The sequence below is a fragment of the Hylobates moloch genome, unplaced genomic scaffold, assembly GCF_009828535.3.
Source record: "Hylobates moloch isolate HMO894 unplaced genomic scaffold, HMol_V3 SCAFFOLD_4, whole genome shotgun sequence".
NCBI lineage: Eukaryota > Metazoa > Chordata > Mammalia > Primates > Hylobatidae > Hylobates > Hylobates moloch.
The window spans coordinates 31,429,488-31,448,189 of NW_026652279.1; the positions used below are offsets into that span (position 1 = coordinate 31,429,488).

The window sequence follows — 18,702 nt, forward strand, 5'->3', positions numbered from 1 at the left end:
GTCAGTGCAGATGGTGGCAGATAACTAATGTTGGATGTCTAATAAATAGGTTAGCTGGTAACAGGAGGTTAGCCAGCAACCGTGGTAAGAGCCATTAGCCACAGCATGGACCCTCGCTTTGCAGAGGGGGCCACAAGCATTCCCATCAGCATTGCAGGGAGGTTCGTGGGCCTGCCCCAAACCTACAAACTCAAAGCCTGCGTTGTAACATTATCCCCAGATAATCCAAGTGCACTTCATGGATTGAGAGGCACTGGCTTAGATTTTAGCTGCTAAATCAGATTAACTGAGTTATCTTATAACTAACATTTCAGCCGGCACCTCCAATGTTAGTTGTTCAGGAAAGTGTTAGCTGATAATTAAATCATCCACTCATGGCCAGGGTGTTAGCTGTTAACCAAAGTATTATTCATAACTGGAGTGTTTGCTGCTGATTAATATGTCACATAGTGACTAGAATGTCAGTGATTAACAAATGTAAAATGTTAGCTTGTAATTTTAAGGTTTTAGGTATAACTGATATATTAGCAATAGTGAAAATGTTAACCAATAAGTGAAACGTTACCTGTTACTAATTAGAGCCGAACTGTTCCCTAATAACCTAGACACTGGCTGTTGTCATGGCTGTGCTGATGCCAAAGTCTAGTGCAGGGGTATGTTGCGATCACAGGTGTGAGCCTGAACCCAGGGCCCTAAGCTATAAAGAACAAAGGCATTTGCTCATTTGCCTTTAGATGGTGCCCTGTCGACGCTTTCCCCAGTGACTCATATCCCAAAAGAGGGAACATCTCTTTAAGATCAAAAAACCCCCAAAAGTCAAAGGAGTGTCTTAAGGTAGCATTCCAGGTGGAGCTGTGGGCAGTGACCTTAGCCGCCCCAGCCACAGAGTGGAATTGAGGGTTGAGGAATGTGCTCTCCCTGGATAAAGAGCCCCCAAAGAGACGAAATCATGGATTTGTAGAGATCCAAGTAATTATTCCAGTCACTTACCCTGCAAGACTTGGGACTCCAAGGTTGCAAGAGGTAGAATGGGGGTGATCCTGTGCACCCCCCTCCAACACACACAGTGCCCTCTGCTTGTTTCTTGGGGCAGAACCACCCTGCCATCCTGAAGCCCGTGGGGGAAGGGAAGCAGTCCAGGCCTTGGACACCTGCCCCTGCACACCAGTGAGCATGGTCCTGCCCGGAACAGGTGGGAGCAGGGGACATGGGTATCTCCTGCACCTCCTTGGAGAGCACCCTCACTGTGCCACCCTGGTTCTCTGTCTTACAAGCACACCATTTTATTCCTTTCTTTAAACAATGAGAAAACTCAGGCTTAGGGAGGTCAAGTGACTTGTCCAAGGTCACTTCCTCCTCTCTGAGCCTCAGTTTCCTCCTCTATAAAATAGGTGATAGTAAGGGTTAAAATGAGGTGTGTTAAACACCTGGCACAATGCTTGGCACAGATAGTTCTGTAAATGCTAATTCTCTTCTTCTTTTTTCTTTTTTTAATTTGAGGTGGGGTCTGGCTCTGTTGCCCAGGCTGAAATGCAGTGGCTTGATCTCAGCTCACTTTCTGGGCTCAAGCCATCCTCAAACCATCCTCCCACCTCAGCCTCCTGAGTAGCTGGGACCACAGGCGCACGCCACCATGCCCTTCTTCACTCTGCCTCAGTTTCCCCACACAGAAGTGAGAAAGTTTCTGTGGAGCACTGGTCCTGAGCAGTGCTGGAGACATCGTCACTTACGTACGCGCTAGTATTTTTTGAGCCTCTACTGTGTGCCAGGTGCTTTGTAGAAACAGGGCTGGGGGACATGTAGTGGTTCACAAAACAGACAAAAATTCCTGTACTCCAGGAGCTGATGGCCTGGCAGGAAGAGTCATGTTGTAACAAAACGAATGGGAAAAATGTATAGGAGTCAAATGGGGATGCGAGCTATGGGAAAAAGTCAAGCAGAGAAGGAGAATGGGGAGTGTTGGGAGCAATTTTAAATAGGGTGGCCAGGCAAGGCCTACCAAGAAGGTGACTCTAGGCAAAGATGTGAAGGAAGTGAAGGGCTGAGCCAGGTGAGTATGTGGAGGGGAAAATCTCCAGGTAGAAGTGACAGCCTGTGCAAAGGCCCTGAGGTGTGTTTGACCCAGACCCTTGGGGAGCACCCAGTCTGATGGAGGAGGCTGATGTCCGCCAGGGACAGTGAACAACTTTTGAGACATAATGCAGAACACAGGAGAATACTGTCAAAGCCAGAGAGAGGGTGCCAGGCTGCAGCTGTGACCGAGCAAAGACGTGACCTTCCAGGGGTCCTCCCGTCTCACCCTTAGCAACAACCTCCTTTGTGGGGTGGTTCTAGGCCTCCCAGGGGTGGGCGTGATTCCCAGAACAATAGCAGAGCCTGGGCCAGGCCAGAGAAGCCAAGACAAACACAGTCCAGCTCTGTGGACTTCCTCAAGCCCCATGGCTGAGAGGCTGCCTGCTCGCTGGCCATGGCTTCCAGCCCTGGCCACAGACCAGGTTTGTGGCTGACGTGGGGGCTGGGCCCACAGGCAGCAGACGGACCTCATCCTGCCAAGGCCCTGCTCTCGTGTCTAGTCCAGCAAGGAGGAGTTGGAGGGTAATGGAGGGAGAGCCCCAGCCTGAGAGGCTCAGGATCTGAGTTCGAGTCACCTTGCCTCTAGGTTGCAGTTTCCTTTTTTGTAATTTTCACTATTCCAGGAGTTTGAAACTAGGCTGCCATTAATCCATTCAACAAATAGTGATAATGGTGGGGAAAGCACAGTAGCCTGTGAGTGTCGGGTAGTATTCTCAGTGCTGCTAGGTAGCTCATTGAATCCTCCTCATGGTTTGGAGTATGTGCAGTTATTAGTCCCATTTTACAGATGGGGAAACTCAGGTTCAGGGAGGCTCATTACCTTGCCCAGCATCACACAGCTTGTCAGTGGCTGTGCTGGGATTTGGACCCAGGCAGCCCCACTCCCGAGCTGGGTGCCCCACACTCTTCCACCTCCTGTGCCCACCCCCGTGCCAGCCTGAGGATGCAGTAAGTAGGGCATGTGGCAGGCACGTCCCTGCTGTCACAGAGTGGGGTCTGGGAAGGGGGCAGAGATCCAGACACTCACATAGGAAGTGCAAGCCCTGCAGACGCACAAGGGAGGAGGCCCCGGAGAGAGCACGGACGTTCACTGAGGCTGGGGCTCTTCGCTGTCGGCCTCTGGAGCAGCTCTTTTTGCCTTCATTAACAACAAAGCAGGGGGTAGTCAGAGCCAGATCCTTTTAGCTCTGGATCCCCCAAACTGCATAACTTTGGACAAGGCCCTTTCACTTTCTCAGCCTCACCTTCCCCTTAGGTGAAATGAGTTAGTGAAGCTCCTCACCAACAGCCGCGGCGCTGAGGACCCTCGGGGCCTGCCTAGGATCTCTGGGATCAATGGCGAGCCCTGCTGCCCAGACCCTTATCTCCCAAAGGATGCCAGGCTCCCCCTGCTGCTCAGCCACCCTCTTTTCTACTGCCCAGAGGGGATGGAGAAAAGTTGTCCTCGCGAGTTTCCTGGACAGTTGGGCCACAGGGCTTTTGGGTCTAGGGCTCAGAGGAGCCATGAAGGTTCACCAGCAAGAGTGGAAAAATACCATGTCCCACGGGAAGGCCTGCTGGGCCACCACCAGAGGCCCCTGGCAGCGGCTAGCATCAGCCTGCCCCTTGGGGATCCCGGGGGTGCCACGGAAAAGTTGAAAGCATGACTCTCGGGCTTGTTCTCGGAGCAGCAGATTCTGCAAAGCAAGGGTGGCTTTCAAACCTGCTACTGTAAACCAAAACCCATCTAAGACAGGGGGCTCAATCAGCTTAGAGGGTTATTTTGCCAAGATTGAAGATGTGCCCAGGAAAAGGAGACACGAGCCACAGTAGGATCTGTGGTCTGCACTTTTTCCAAAGAGGGTTTTGAGAACCTCAGTACATAAAGGGGGGGCCTAGCTCAGTAGCTCACACCTGTAATCCCAGCACTTGGGGGGCCGAGGAGGGCAGATTGCTTAAGTTCAGGAGTCCAAGACCAACCTGGTCAACATGGCAAAACCCTGTTTCTACTAAAAAATACAAAAATTAGCTGGGCATGGTGGCGCATACCTGTAGTCCCAGCTACTCAGGAGGCTGAGGTAGGAGGATCTCTTAGGCCCGGGAAGTTGAGACTGCAGTGAGCTTTGATTGTGCCATTGTACTTTAGCGTGGGCGACACAGACCATGTCTAAAAAAAAAAAAATGTAAGGGGAAACAGCAGGAGGGGACGGAGGAACAGGTAATTCAGGTAATTATGCATGGTGTCTCTCAGCAAATCTGCGTTTTCCATAGGGTAGAGAATACACGCATTTTCCATAGGGTAGGGTGTACACACAGTGGAGGAAGGAGACACATGCCTAGATGTGTGGGTGGATGGCTAATTTCTTGTCTCTTTGTCCGGTACCTGTGAAGATGAGCTGTGAGTTTACATTGTCAGGGTGCGGGAGGCCGCCCTGGGGAGATATGTGGCCTGTATCTCACAACTCTGCTGAAGAACAGAAGGCAGGCCAGTTTTGTGCGTGTGTGTGACTCAGTTCCCAAGCTTAACTTTTTCCTTCTGCATAGTGAGTTTGGGGTCCTGAGATTTTATTTTCCCTTCACACGGCTGTGGTGGCATGACCAGGATTTGGGGAGGAACAATGACACACATCCCAAAGGTGTGGGGACCTGACACCAGCTGGCCTGGATCCATCCCGCATCTACCACCAGTAACTGTGATTGCAGGCAGGTGCCCCCACATCTCTGGGCAGTCTCCTCATCTAGAAAATTCTGGTGAGGCTGGTGCCTGGCTCTTCTCAGTTGTCTGAGGATTAAATGAGTTAAAACTCATGAAGCTCTTAGCTGAGTGCCCCGCACAAAATCTGCACTGCATAAGTGCTTGTTAAATAAACTAACTACGTGAAAACAAGGAAAGCCACCTCCACACCCCTGTCCCTGACACAAAGCCCTCTGGCCACAGACCGGTTGCTTGGCCCAGTGGAGGCCTGGCTGGCTTTGAAGTGGCCGCCCTCTGGAGACCCCTGCGGGGCTGCTGTCAGCAGCTATTGTTCGCCAGCCCGGGTGTGGCCCACAAAGGGACCCAGAGGTGGGAACTGGTCGGGGCGCCTGGCCGCCTGGCCGCCTGTCCTCAGGAAGGGAGAGGCAGGTTGGTTTTCTTTTTTCACTTCTTTCCCCCGTTCTGTGGCTTCCTGATGTGGCCCCACCCTCCACGTCTGCTTTCCCATCCTCGGGAAATCATGTAGGCTCCTGGCCTCAAGGAGAAGAGATGGCGGTGGCTGGAGAAACTGAGGCCTGGAGGAACAAAGGACGCCCGGGGGCAGAGGCAGGAGTAGGGCCCACCCTGTCAGTGTTGCAGAGCCATCCTGACAGTGCCGGCCAAGGAGGCTTCTTGAATGCTCACCGCAGGCCAGGGGCCATCGAGCAAGGTCAGCGTTCCCTTATCCTCAGTGGACAGATGGGGAAGCTGAGGCCCAGGTCACCAGCAAGGGGTGGCAGAGGCAGCTTGCAACCCCTGGTAGAGGCGGCTCCCCAGCTGACCCACAGCCTCTCTACCCCTCGACCTAGATTGGCAGAGTGGGAGGCAACCTCAGAGCTCCTACGGTCCCAGCCCTTTACTTCCAGGTGGGGAAACAGAGTCTAGAGGGGACAGCGGCTTCCTGGAGGTCTCATGGCAAGCCAGCCTCTAAGCTTAGATTCAGACCTGAGGGCCTCCCTACTGGCTGCCCTCTGGTCTTCGGGAGAATCAGTAAACTGTCAGTTGTGGGAGGCTTTTTGCCAGTCTGCTATGTGTGGGCTGTGGGGCAGGTCCCCATTCTGCTGCTTAAGGCCACGTGACCCTGGGCAAGTGATGGACTCTCTCTGGGCCTCAGTTTTATTGTTGCAAAATGGAGATAGTAATAAAACTTACCTCAGAGGGTTAGGGCACGGGCCAGTGAGAATAGACGTCACAGCATTTGGAACAGTGCTAGGCACACAGTAAGTGCTCAATAAACGCTGCCTAGGGGTTGTTGGGCTAAGGGCAGCTGAGCTAAGCAGGCCCTGAAAGCTTCCTTTTTGCCCTTTTCCAAAGCCCCTTTCTCATTGTTTCTACTCAAAGAGATCATGGCCACAAGAATTTGCTCTGTCGAGGGTCCTGGTGCCAGCTAGGTGAGGTTTTGGGCTCTGTCACTATCGGTCAGTGTCTGTTACATACTTGGGCCCCAGCAGTGCCCTGGCACTGCACCCCCAACTCCATGGGCACATTCGTCCTGTTCTCTTCATCTCAATTTCCACTCCACAGTTCATTGACTGTGCAGTGGTTCCTCCCAGGTCCCCTGATCCCCAGATGTGGCCCAGGGTTCTGCCAGCCAGTCTCAGTGTTTCAAGGTGGCCACCATGACTTTCTGCATGTCGAAGTAAAACACTTCATGCCTTTCTGCACAGAGATTAGCCCTCCACAGGCTCTGGGTTCAAATCCTGGACTCCATTGATGCCCTGGGCAAGTCCTTAAAGCCCACCAAGCCTCAGTTTCTCCACTGCAAACCACTGTCCTGGGGGTCGTGGTGAGGATGAAGTGGGCTTGTGCCTGGGACGTCCCTACTCAGCCAGTGCCCTGCCTGAAACACTAGGATCTACCTGTCCATTCAGCCAGGCACCTTCGAACTCCTCCCAGGCATAAACTCTGTCTGGAAACTCCTTGTGTTGAATAAGATGGGAAAATCCATCCATGAGAACTGAAGCCACAAACAGCGCTTGCAGGACAAGAGGAGAGAAGGTCTTTGGGAGGAGATGGCCACATCATTTCTAGTCCCCACCTCACACCTGATCTTGGCCTGTCTGGAACATGCAGTGTGACCCAGGGAAGGCCATGGATCTCCCAGAGGCCCGGTGAAGCCGGGAGCCTTTCCTATTCCCAGTTAAGGGCCTTTGAGAGGCCTCATTTTCTTCCCCGAAGGTCTCGTCCTTCCAGCAAAATCAGTGTCAACAAGAGGCCCCCTTTCTGGAGTACCTACTGAGTGGCAGTGTTACAAGCATCATCCCATTGAATCCTCAGCTCACCCCTTGTTGAGGGGCTTCTATTACTCTTATCTGAATTCTACTCATGAGGAAACAGGTCCAGAGAGGTTAAGTAATGTGCCTAAGATCACACAGCAAATGAGGGGACAGAGCTGGGATTTGAACCCTTGCTTTTCTGATCCCTAACCATAGGAATCATACCAACATTGTAGTTAGTTGTTAACTAATGTGACCTGCATGCCATAGGCACATGCCATGGTTGGCAACCACTAGGCTGAGCCTTGTACACATGCACTTGATAGCTTGCTCTCTGATTTTGCATTTTCCACCTCTACGCCCTGGAATGTCAGTTCCACGAAGGCAGGGATTTGTTTTCTGCCTTATCCACCACTGTATTTTGTGCTTAGATGGTGCCTGGGACAAACTATTTATAGGATGTTTTTCATTTAATCTCAGTAAATCTGTGAGGTGGGCCAGCACAGTGGCTCACGCCTATAATCCTAGCACTTTGGGAGGCTGAGGCAGGTGGATCGTTTGAGGCCAGCCTGGCCAACCTGGTGAAACCCCATCTCTACTAAAAATACAAGAATTAGCTGGGCATGGTGGTGGGCACCTGTAATCCCAGCTACTCGAAAGGCTGAGCCAGGAGAATCACTTGAACCCAAGAGGCAGAGGTTGCAGTGAGCCGAGATCGTGCCATTGCACTCCAGCCTGGGTGACAGAGCGAGGCTCCATCTCTAATTAAAAAAAAAAAATCTGTGAGGTAGGTACCTGTATATACACAGATTACAGATGAGGCAGCTGAGGCCCAGAGTGGTTAAGCAATGTGCCAAAGGCTGCACAGCAAGTGAGACAGCAAACTTGGCTCCAGAACCCCTGATCCTGACCAGTGCTCCCCTCTGCCTCTCTGAGAGGATGCTCGGACTTAGCAGCAACAAATGATGCCCATGGCCCCCTGAATCCCTCTCTCCCTCACAGGTCGTCTACTTCACAGCCACTTTTCCATTCGCCATGCTCCTGGTGCTGCTGGTCCGAGGGCTGACGCTACCGGGCGCGGGCGCAGGCATCAAGTTCTATCTGTATCCTGACATCACTCGCCTTGAGGACCCACAGGTACTGCGGGGCTGGGACACACCGTCCTCCCTCTCATCCAGGGCTGGGCCGGCACAGGACAGGGCAGGGTGCAGAAGCCACTGGCAGCACATCTTCCGTGGTTCTTCGGTGCACAGGTCTAGCTGGGCCACCGCTCCCTGGTACGTTTCCACCGGGCCTGTGGCGGGTATGCCTGTCCACGGTGCTGACGGACCTTTCTAGCTGTGTGCATCTCTTTTCATGTCAAGGATGTCTGAGGCTGGCCACTTAGAGAGGCTGCTTTAGGCCCTGCACCAGGTAAGGGGGAGAAATCTTCTGATGAGCAAGTCTCCCCCTTGGACCCAGCTTCTGTCCACTGCAGCCACAAGGGCTGCTGCATCCTGGGGATGGGAGACTCGGGGCCTGGAGAGCTGCGGGCTTCCTTGGCTGAGGGTGGAATTCAGAGTTAATGGCCTTGGAGGGTCAAGGGGCAGATACCGAAAGCCCACCTTCTGGCACTTAGTCTTGTGATCTCGGGGAGGTGGAGAAAGCCCTGGGAGATTTTCTGGGTTTGTTTGAGGACCCGAATCCCCAGGGCCTTCCAGTTGCTTCCCAAGGGCCTGTGCTCTCCTTCCCCACTGCCCTTCCCCCTGGATAGGACACAGGTGGGAGAGGGATTGGCCGACCTCGGAGGACAGCTGGGAAAGAGCTGCTTAGTGAAGATTCTGGAGAGCAGCTTTGCCTGCGTAGTTCCTTGGGAACTCCTTCTGCATTCTAACTTGGGGGTCCGCAAACAGTAACAACAATGGTGGTGACAGCAGCGTTGACTTACGGGCTTGCCATGTAACTGGCACTGGGCTGAATCGCCACTCTGAACCTGGGAAATAGCTCTATGGGGTAGGGCAATGGAGCCCATTTTATAGATGTGAAAACTGAGGCTGCAGGAGTGATATTTACTTGCTCACTGTCATTCCAGGGTTGGAATCCAGATCCATCTGCTTCTGAAGCCTCTTAACCCTGATGCTAGGTCGCTGGGAGGTGGGGTGTTTGATTTCTGGGGCTCCTTGCAGCTCAGTATTGCCTTGAAAGGCACCTTGGATTCGAGCATAAATGTTCCATTTGCATGTGCAAGGTCCCGTCCCCAGGCCATCGCCAAGTGGACATAACCCTCGCTGCCTCCTCCAGGAAGCCAGCTCTAACAGCCCTCCTCTCTCTCCTTGCCACCTCCCTCCCGCTCATAGGTGTGGATTGACGCTGGGACTCAGATATTCTTCTCTTACGCCATCTGCCTGGGGGCTATGACCTCACTGGGGAGCTACAACAAGTACAAGTACAACTCGTACAGGCAAGTGTTGCGCCAGCGGGCCTGGTGGACTTTAGAAATGATGATGATGATGTTTAAAGAAAAAGAGAAGTAGGGAGCGTGGCTTCCTTGTGTTGTGAATTAACTTGCTCCCTGACATATGTGTAACTTAGGGACTGTATGCTGCTGGGATGCCTGAACAGTGGTACCAGTTTTGTGTCTGGCTTCGCAATTTTTTCCATCCTGGGCTTCATGGCACAAGAGCAAGGGGTGGACATTGCTGATGTGGCTGAGTCAGGTACGGTGGTATCGGTGGCAGTGGTGGTGGGCACTGCCACCTAGTGTGTAAGCCAAGTACTGCAGGCATGAAGCCAGACCCCAGGGGGCTTTGAGGGGGGACGAGCCTGGTTTCTAAAATGGACCCCCCCACCACCAAGATGTCCCCCAAATATCAAAGAGTACAAAAGCCAAATTTTAAACATTTTTATTGCAATTTGGCCCGAGGGGTGGCAAAAGCATGGGGGGTGGTTAAGTTGGGGAATTTTTAGCTACCTTAGTGTGGTCTTCCCCGCCCCCCGTCCTTCCCCAGCAAACTCCTGGTTTCCACAACAGAAACCACTTTCCTAACTCAGGCCCAAGTCAGCCACCAATCGGCATTCCATCACCACCTTCTCAGCCTTGGTTTCTGTATTTTGCACTTTGCTCCCAGCGCGCTCCCTCTAAGCAGACGCATTCATCCATTCCACCGATTTCTCGTGAATGAGTCCCCACTCTGTGTCAGGCACCACCGTAGGCACTGGGTGCAGTGTGTGGGGGGAGGGGGTGGATGAGGGGACGACCTACTGGGACGGTGGCAGATCCAACTGGGGGTGGGTTGTAAGCACAGTGTCACCCCTCGGGGTGTGGGCCCGGTTGATCAGGCACTCTTCCTCGGGCTACCTGGAGTCACAGGCATGGAGGATGCCAGTGTCTTAGAATCACGGACTCTGCACAGATGGGGACCTTAGGAATCTGGGATCCCAGAGTTCCAGCAAGGTGCTTCTGGAACCTGAGAATCATGGGGCCTTCAGTTGCTAGAATCTGCAGTCTCTCAGGTGCCTCCATTCTGGGACTTGGCCATGGCTGCTTGAGGTCCTGGGCCTGTAGCTTTAATTGCAGTGGCTTGGGTTATGGGATTCCCTCAGGCTCCCAGGATCCTCAAAGTCCACCTTTCCGGTCTCTCCACCCTTACCCGGCCCTGCACAGTTCACTTGGAGGGTGGTCATCAGTTGGTTTTGTTATTTTACATGCTGAGCCCCCAGCCCCACCCCGTCCATGTCCTAATTTCATACAACCTCCCTGGGGCTACCTGGAGGTGGCAAGGGTCCTGGGCTGAGGCTCCTTCCAAGCCGATGGGAGAGCATGAGGGTTATTAACTTCAGGGACCACCATAGACTAGGGTCAGACATAGCCAGAGGCCCTGCCATTCCACTGCCCTTGACCTCCTGTGCCATCTGTATTTGGAACATGAGGCAGTGTCCCAGTCCCTGAGTCCTAGAGCCCTAGCACTGGAGGGTCAGAAGGTGCCTCAGCATTGTGTGTCCAGATGTTCCCTTCTCAGATGAGGAGACCAGCAACCCGAGAGCAAGGGCTTTGCTTGGGATAGATGGGGCTACAACAGGGCTTTCTGAACATCCTGTCCACTATTTCTCCACTTGTCACATGCTGGACAGGCCTTCTGACACAAGGGTGTCCCCCTCCTGCCACTCAGCCCACCCTGGACACATGCAACAACCTCTGGCCCTTCCAGTGTGAGAATTTGGCCCTTGTGACCTCCCAGAGCCCCTGGCCCCTCCTCACTGTCTTCTTTGCTTGGCAGAGATGTGCACTGCTTAGCCCCATCCTGAGACCCCTGACAACACTGCAAGACCCCCTTGGCAAATCCACATGTCACCCCCACACACCTCTCCACTGTCCCTGCTTTCAAAGTGGACCCTCAGATGTACTGTTCCTTCCACCCAGCCCAAAGAGCCCCCAAAAGCAGGCCAGAGACTGAGGACGCAGAATGTAACTCCAGAAGTCCCCACGCCCCTTTGGGAGTTTGGCAGTTAGAGTGCTGAGGGGGAGCCAGGGATGATTTATACCTCCTCTGCAGATGGCTTGCTTTCAGCTGAAGGCTTGCAAACCAATTGCAATTGAGTGGGAATCTCCAGGAGTAGGGAGTGAATTTGGCAATGGGAGATACAGATAGGTACATACAATATATCTTCCTCCACGGACAACGAAGTATTTTCATAGACACACATATTGTCAATCTCAGTTGTTTTTTCCTCCCGTCCACTTCAAACACCTTGTCATTTATTCCCCGTGGTGATGTCTGAACAGCCGGCACATCAAGGGTGATTATTTCTCTAATAAGCTTTTAACAAGCACCATATTGAGCAAAGTGCATTTGAACAAGATAATTATTTAGCCTAACGGAGTGCAAACAAGACGTGGCATGGCACATTGTCTGCTAGCGGAGAGGCATCCAGAGGTTCTCGGAGTGGCTGGATTATGTCTCCTGGACTTCTCTCTCTTGAGTTCACCATGCACTTTTAGAGAAAGACGCTCAGACCCTCTCCCAGAGGCTCGCTTGAGAAAGGCAAAACTAAAATACAGAAACGAGCGAATTGAGAATCTTCACAACGTCCCTGGTGGGTTGGGGGTGGTAGGGGCCCATTTTGCATCTGTCTCGAAGCTGGCTGGACTCGATTCCTCATTGAGTGTGGACCAGTCAGGGCCAGCGCTGATGTTCTGTAGGAACCAGCGGGGCCCGTCTGGGTGGAAACGCTGCGGCTTTTGACTCCAACTTCAACTTCGGTTCAAAAGTCATCTCACCGGGTCCTGGAGGCCATATTTTTCTGAACCTGGCCCTGGTTCTTTTGGGCATGTTCTGAGCAGTTTTGGGCTTGGTAACCCCCACTCCTGGTGGGGGTCTCCAGCATCTCAGTGACCAACCACTCTGTTGCTGCCCGAGGATATATTTTGGTCAGGTTTTCTCTGGATTGTAGAAGGACGCACCCTTCCCTGCCACACTGGGGATGTTAACACCATATAATGTGGTTTCTGGTTCCAATTTATTGTAAAGTTGGGTTTTGCTTTTTGTTTTTCATTCTTGAGCCATTCGTCTGGTTTCTGATCCCTGCTGAACAGCTCCTGCTCTGGCCCTTTTTGTTTCCTGCTTCTTGACTTTTTTTTTTTTTTTTTTTTTTTTTTAAGTTGTAGATTTTGCTTTCTTTTGCTGCCCTCGCTTCTCAGACCCACAGGTCTCAGTTAACAACTAAATTCTTTCCGTTGGCATCCGCTTTCAGGCAGGCTGGAGACAAGAGGAGACATTTCTCTCTGTCTCCGGAATGTCTCCCATCAGAGACGTCCCCTGAGCTGACAGAGCTCCCAGCTCCCCAGCTCTCCCTCAGATTCTATCCAAGTCCCCTGTTTTGAAACCCAGAGCCCTTTTCTAGTGACATGGTATCTACCTCTAAGAATCAACACAGGAAGGCTCCTTGTGAGTCATTTATGGCCACCGGCCCCTCACTTTTCAGGTGGGGAAACTGAGTCCCTGAGATGGTATGGGGTGATTCAAAAAGGAAATTGGAAGAGGATGACTTGGATGCAGGCCTCAGGGCTTCAGGCCTGGGACCTTGCCCCTGCACCCACGTTCCCTCAGCTTTGGGCCCTGGTTGGCCCAACCTTGACCTCGTGGGCTTGGCTCTGACCTTGCCAGGGAGAGCCCCGCAAATGCACCCCTGAAGAGACAGGCCTTCTATTGGGCATGGTTTTGTATTGGTTTTTCTTTCCACTCCTGTGGTGTTTTAGCCATTAACTCAAAAATAGAAACCTTCCCTTTGCAAAGGAGACAGGGCGGTCAGGTCACCACCACGCTCCCATGCCTCCTTCCGGCAAAGGCTGTCCACTCGATGGCTTTGCTTTGGGGTGGGAGGATCCTCCCTTTCCTTTGTCTCTGCAGACCAAGCCCCGGGCTCAGTCTGCGTCCCACCCCAAATAACCACGCCCCGATGGATGCTGGTTTGTGAGGAGGCCACGTGTGCTGCGTAGGAGACAGATGCTAAAACCAGGCCCCTCCTGAGCCCCAGCGTGTCCCACCCAAAAGCGAGACGGGCCTGGTCTCTTTCCCCAGGCCAGAGTTCAGACCTGGCTCCCTGCTGTATTTGGGTCTGAGTGTCTTTGTGTGAGCCCAGGGTTCCCAGTGGCTTGGTGGCTGATGTCTCCTCCCCTGTGCCCCTCCCCATTTTCTTTCCTTTCTAGGTCCTGGCCTGGCCTTCATTGCCTACCCAAAAGCCGTGACAATGATGCCGCTGCCCACGTTTTGGTCCATTCTTTTTTTTATTATGCTTCTCTTGCTTGGACTGGATAGCCAGGTGCGTATAAGGGATGGCCCTGGGGCGACTGCCCCTGTGGGGAACCTGACTCTGGGAAAGCCTCCTTATTCCACCTGGGAGGTGGTCAACCCCCTTCCCCCATCCAATCAGACTTTCAGTGCTTCAGCTGTGAGGGTTCTTCCAGGACACCAGGAATAGAAAAAGCTCTGGGTCCCCAGAAAGTGCATTTGAACAAGATAATTATTTAGCCTAATGGAGTGCAAACAAGACGTGGCATGGCACATTGTCTGCTAGCAGAGGGGCATCCAGAGGTTCTCGGAGTGGGTGGGTTATGACAGGGACAACCAGGGTTTGTGGTTACAGTCAAGCCACAAAGGACAAATTGGAGGTCATGACTCAATAAGTCATGATGTGCTCCAGTGGAGTGTCGGTGGGGCACAGGAGGACATGGCAGATGGGCGATTCAGAGAAGGAACCCACATTTCTGTGTGAGCCGATCATTGTCTGGGCCATAGTAATCAGTTGCAAGTGCCCAGGAGAAGCCTACGCCACACTCAGGATTCTGTGTTCCCTGGAGCATGCGAGGGGCCGGGCATTGGCTCCCTCCCATGCTTCATACACCGCACAGGCCGGGAGCCTCGCTCAAACCCACCCTGACCTCTGGCTGTCCTGGCTTCTGCCCTCCCAAGGCAGGACTCTTGTCTCCACTGAGGTTCTTTCCTGCACTTCTAAAACCCGCATCCCACCCCTTCAGGGCTCGGGCCTCCACTAGAAGGTGACTCATGGCCAAGGAATGCCAGTGAGAGCCGATGAGTGGCTGCATCTGGCTGTAGAGTAGCCAGTGCCTAGTGCGGGGTAGTCAGCAGTGCTCGGAGGACAATTCACTTGCGCTCCTGAGCCCCTTTCCCTGGAAATAGGTGTATTTTTGACAGGGTCTTGTTGAAACAACAGTTCAGAGCACAGACATGACTCCAGGAGTAGGGACTTATGGCGTGTGGGACAGGCTGGTTGTGTGCCCAGGCCAGCATGAGTCCCTCAGGCAGCACCACGCAGGTGGGCCGCTGAGAAGCAGGTAGGATGTAGACTGTGTAGTCTGGGTCTGGAGGTCTGGAGGTCTGAATGCCTCTTGGGAAGCCTTTGAGCAAATGAGACCCCCTGAGAGGTTGGAGCCTGCAGCCAGGGCGGGAGAGCCCTTTGTCCCCCTCCCTGCAGGCCACAGTCTTCAGAGTCATTGTCCCAAGTGGGTCCCCAGAACCTGGTAGGGGAAAAGTCTCTGAAGGTCAAGCAGAGGAGGGTGAGTCCAGAGAGAGGAGGCGGCCAGCCAGCAAGGTCAAGAGCAGAGCAGGGGATTTGGCAGAGAAGGGGGCAGGATTAGCAGAGAAGACAGAACGAAAACATCAGGGAGACGGAAAACAAAATACTTCTGCAGTTGTTGATAGACTTGAGCTGAATAAACAAGCAGGAGGACTCCATTAATCATTCCTAGTTAATGAGTTTGGCCTTCAGAGGCCCCAAGCAAATGGCTTTTATAACTTCTTCCAGGGCTCTAAGTGAAAGAAAAAAACAAAAACAGGTTACTAAATGACAAGGCATGACATCTTCATGGGCCCAAAATAGGCCACTTGGGCTTTGGAAATGGCTCCCTGAGCAGATGGAGGTGGTCACTCATTAGATTTTCTCCCCAGGAAGTGGGGCCTAGTGGAGGACACGCATCTCTCAGGGAGGCCCCGTGCCAGTGGCACACGGAGAGAATCTGTTGGGCTCTCACAGCCACTCCTCCTACTTTGCAGACGAGGAACTCAAGGCTCAGAGCAGTTAGATGACCTGCCAGGGACAAGGGTAGAAATTGAACCTAAGTCACTGGTCTCCCAGGCCCCATGTCCCAGGGAACCAGGATAGGAATCTGATGGCACAGGTGGGGCCTCCTCCTTTGCATCTATTTGCTTTGTGAACTTGGGGAAATGGGGAAAGTTTTGCAGATGCCAGCAGTGTGCCTCATCCACCGCCAGCACCATGACAGGATCAGAGCCCTCTGCCATAAGAGGTGTTCACTGGGTGCCAGGCCTCATGACAGGCTTCTATGTGCGTGTGTGTTTGGGGTGATACACACATTTACCATCTAAACCAGGTTTAAGTGCACAGCTCAGTGGCATTAGTACCTTCAAACATTGTGCAGCCATCGCCACCATCCATCTCCAGAACTTTTTCCTCTTCCCAAATGGAACCTCTGTCCCCATTCAACACTGACTCCTGACTCCCCAGTTTGCCCTCCTGCCAGCCCTGCACCTGGCTTTTTCTACATGAACTCCTTAAGCTGCAGTGTTGCGATGCCTGGGTACTATTTTTACCCTTCTTATAGCTGAGGAAACTGAGACTTAGAGAGACCAAGAACTTAGCCAAGGCTCCACACAGCTAGTTAAGGGCTTGATGCCGGGTCCGCCTGTCTGCAGAAACCGTCTCTTACCTGCTAGTTTGTCCCAGTTGGCCTTCCCCTTGAATTCCCCCAAAATAACTTCCTCCTTTTAGAAGTATGGAGATCTACAGCCAACAGGCAGAGGCCTCCCGCTGATGTTATTGCGTCCTGGGCAAGGGAGCGGGGGGTGTGACCCTGACTCATCAGGGGTTCCTACCATTGGTGGGAGCAGTCCGTCTGGCCTAAGAGCCATCATACTGCTTGCATTTCTTGGTGAGACAGGGTAGAGGAGTCAGCCATGTGGAGGCAGATGCCTGTTGCCATCCAGGCTACCCAAGAGGGACACAGTTTTTTGTTTGTTTTGAGACAGAGCTTTGCTCTGTCGCCCAGGTTAGAGTACAGTGGTGCAGTCTTGGCCCACTGCAACCTCTGCCTCCTGGGTTCAAGTGATTCTCCTGCCTCAGCCTCCCAAGTAGCTGGGATTACAGGCGTGTGCCACCACACCTGGCTAATTTTTGTAGTTTTAGTAGAAACAGGTTATGTTGACCAGGCTGGTCTCAAACTCCTGACCTCAGGTGATCTGCCTGTCTCGGCCCCCCAAAGTGCTGGGATTAAAGACGTGAGCCACCGCACCCAGCCGGGACATGGTTTTTTAACAAATTGTGAGAGGAGATGACAGTTGGAACCCACTCCTCCTGCACCCAAAGAGCTCGCCCAGCCCGCTGACATGGGTTACCAGTTATCTCCCACTTGCAGATTTACTCTAATAATTTCAAATCTTTCTCAACATCCCTGCTAAGTGGGCAAGATTCTCCCATTTCTTGGGAAATGGGAGAATTTCCCAAGAGAGGAAAGTGAGGCTCGGAGAAGCCAATCACACAGCTGTTAAGTGAGGGAGGGCCGAAGAGGCTGGTGGAGGAGGGCAGTGTTCTCCGGAAGCACCAGGAACTGAGAAATGGGGGTTTGTGCTGGTCTTGGCCCTGATTCACAGCGACACTGGACCTTTCTGTCTTTAATTTCCCTGTCTCAAAAAAGGAAAGAACCTTTGTTTTTAACTCCTTTTGAAGCTTAGTGTTTGAGCTGCAGGTTTGCTATAATTCAGTGGCAATTTATGTTCAAAACCCCTTCGGCAGACACATGAGTCAGAGGTCAAAAAAGCAGCCCCTTCTCTTGGATCCCTCTCGAGAGCCTCCTGCTCATCTTTTCCCTTATTCCTGGTGGCAGTCTCATCTCTCCAGCCCCTGTCAGCACATGAAAGGGATTTCTCCTCGTTTGTGTTCCTTCCCTGGATTTTCCTGCAATGCGTCCCAAAGGAGGAAGGGGTTAGATTTGTCTGGTAGGAATGCTGGGGAAACGTCCTTCCCAAAAGCATCGTTCAGATGAAAGAACATCTGGGTCCAGGTTGGATAACCTCTTCGACTTTTGAAGGAATCAGATAGGCCTTGGAGGGTGTGTTGGTTGGCAGGGAAGTTTGGGTGTAGCCATCCAAATTTAAAGTGCTACTGTGTGCTCTTTAACCCCAAAGCTTCTCTTCTAAGACTGTGCTACATGCACAGATGCCTGCGCACAGGAGGAGAGGCAGAGCTGAGTCTGGAGACCATCAGCTGGGCATTAGATCAATGGCGATGCCTACCCACAGGGTGGAGTTTTGTCAATTAAAAAATGAGGCAGCTTTCTGTGTAATGATGTGGAACAACCCCCAAGATAAATGGTTAGGCACAGAGATGGAAAGGTTTAGAAAGACTGAGAATTCCCCTGAAATGTTACCTACAGAGGGGCCTTTTCCAACCAGCTGCTTTTCCTTTGGGAGCCCAGGGATGGGTTCCTGGAGTCCCAGGCAGCAGGTGGTTACACAGCGTGTGTGCACACATGCGAAGTCCTCTCATGGGCTTGTGATCCCCAAAGGATTGAAAGCCACTGTGTGACTCTAACCTGAACTGCCTGCCATTCCACTGATGGGGAAACTGAGGCTTAGACTTCCCCTGACCTGCCAAGCAAGTTGGTGCTAAGGTCCACCCATTCATCACATTTGCCGAGCAGCCAATGTGTCTGGCAGGGCTGGGCATTCGAAGCCCAAAAGTGAGTGTGATACCACGCTTATCTTCCAAGAGGATGGAGATCAATGAGGGAGGTTGTCATGGCAACACATTCACGCCCCTGAATGTGCCAGGACATAGGGTCAGCATTGGCTTCAGAGGCACAGTTGTTCTCAAGCTGAGCTTTGGAGGATGGGGAAAGGCATTCTGGCGGCAGGAACAGCCTAAGCGAAGATGCAGAGGTGTGGAATATTTGGCCAGCTGGGTGTGGACCACCGCATGTTGCATTGTCTGGCTCTGAGGAGTGGCAGGTGGGACTCCCCAGGCACAGCCAGGGAGGTCAGGCTCCCACACTTAGACTTGATCTCACAGGCCAGTTACAGACACAAGGATGGTCTCATCTACTCCTGCATTGTGTGTGCCTGGGCCCTTCCCTCCGAGCAGCAGGCAAGGGTGGCCTGAGCGTCGGCTGCTCACCAGCTCTCTCTCTTC

General features: G+C 52.7%; 1 protein-coding gene across 1 annotated transcript in view; it reads left to right on the top strand.

Moving 5' to 3' along the window:
• The window catches only part of SLC6A6 (solute carrier family 6 member 6), an 87,798-nt gene that overhangs the window by 57,272 nt on the left and 11,824 nt on the right, over positions 1-18,702 (top strand). Inside the window, exons 7-10 of the mRNA XM_032149794.2 lie at positions 8,005-8,139; positions 9,339-9,442; positions 9,574-9,698; positions 13,688-13,800. Coding sequence (XP_032005685.1) covers positions 8,005-8,139; positions 9,339-9,442; positions 9,574-9,698; positions 13,688-13,800 — 477 coding nt within the window. The remainder of the gene's footprint in view (positions 1-8,004; positions 8,140-9,338; positions 9,443-9,573; positions 9,699-13,687; positions 13,801-18,702) is intronic.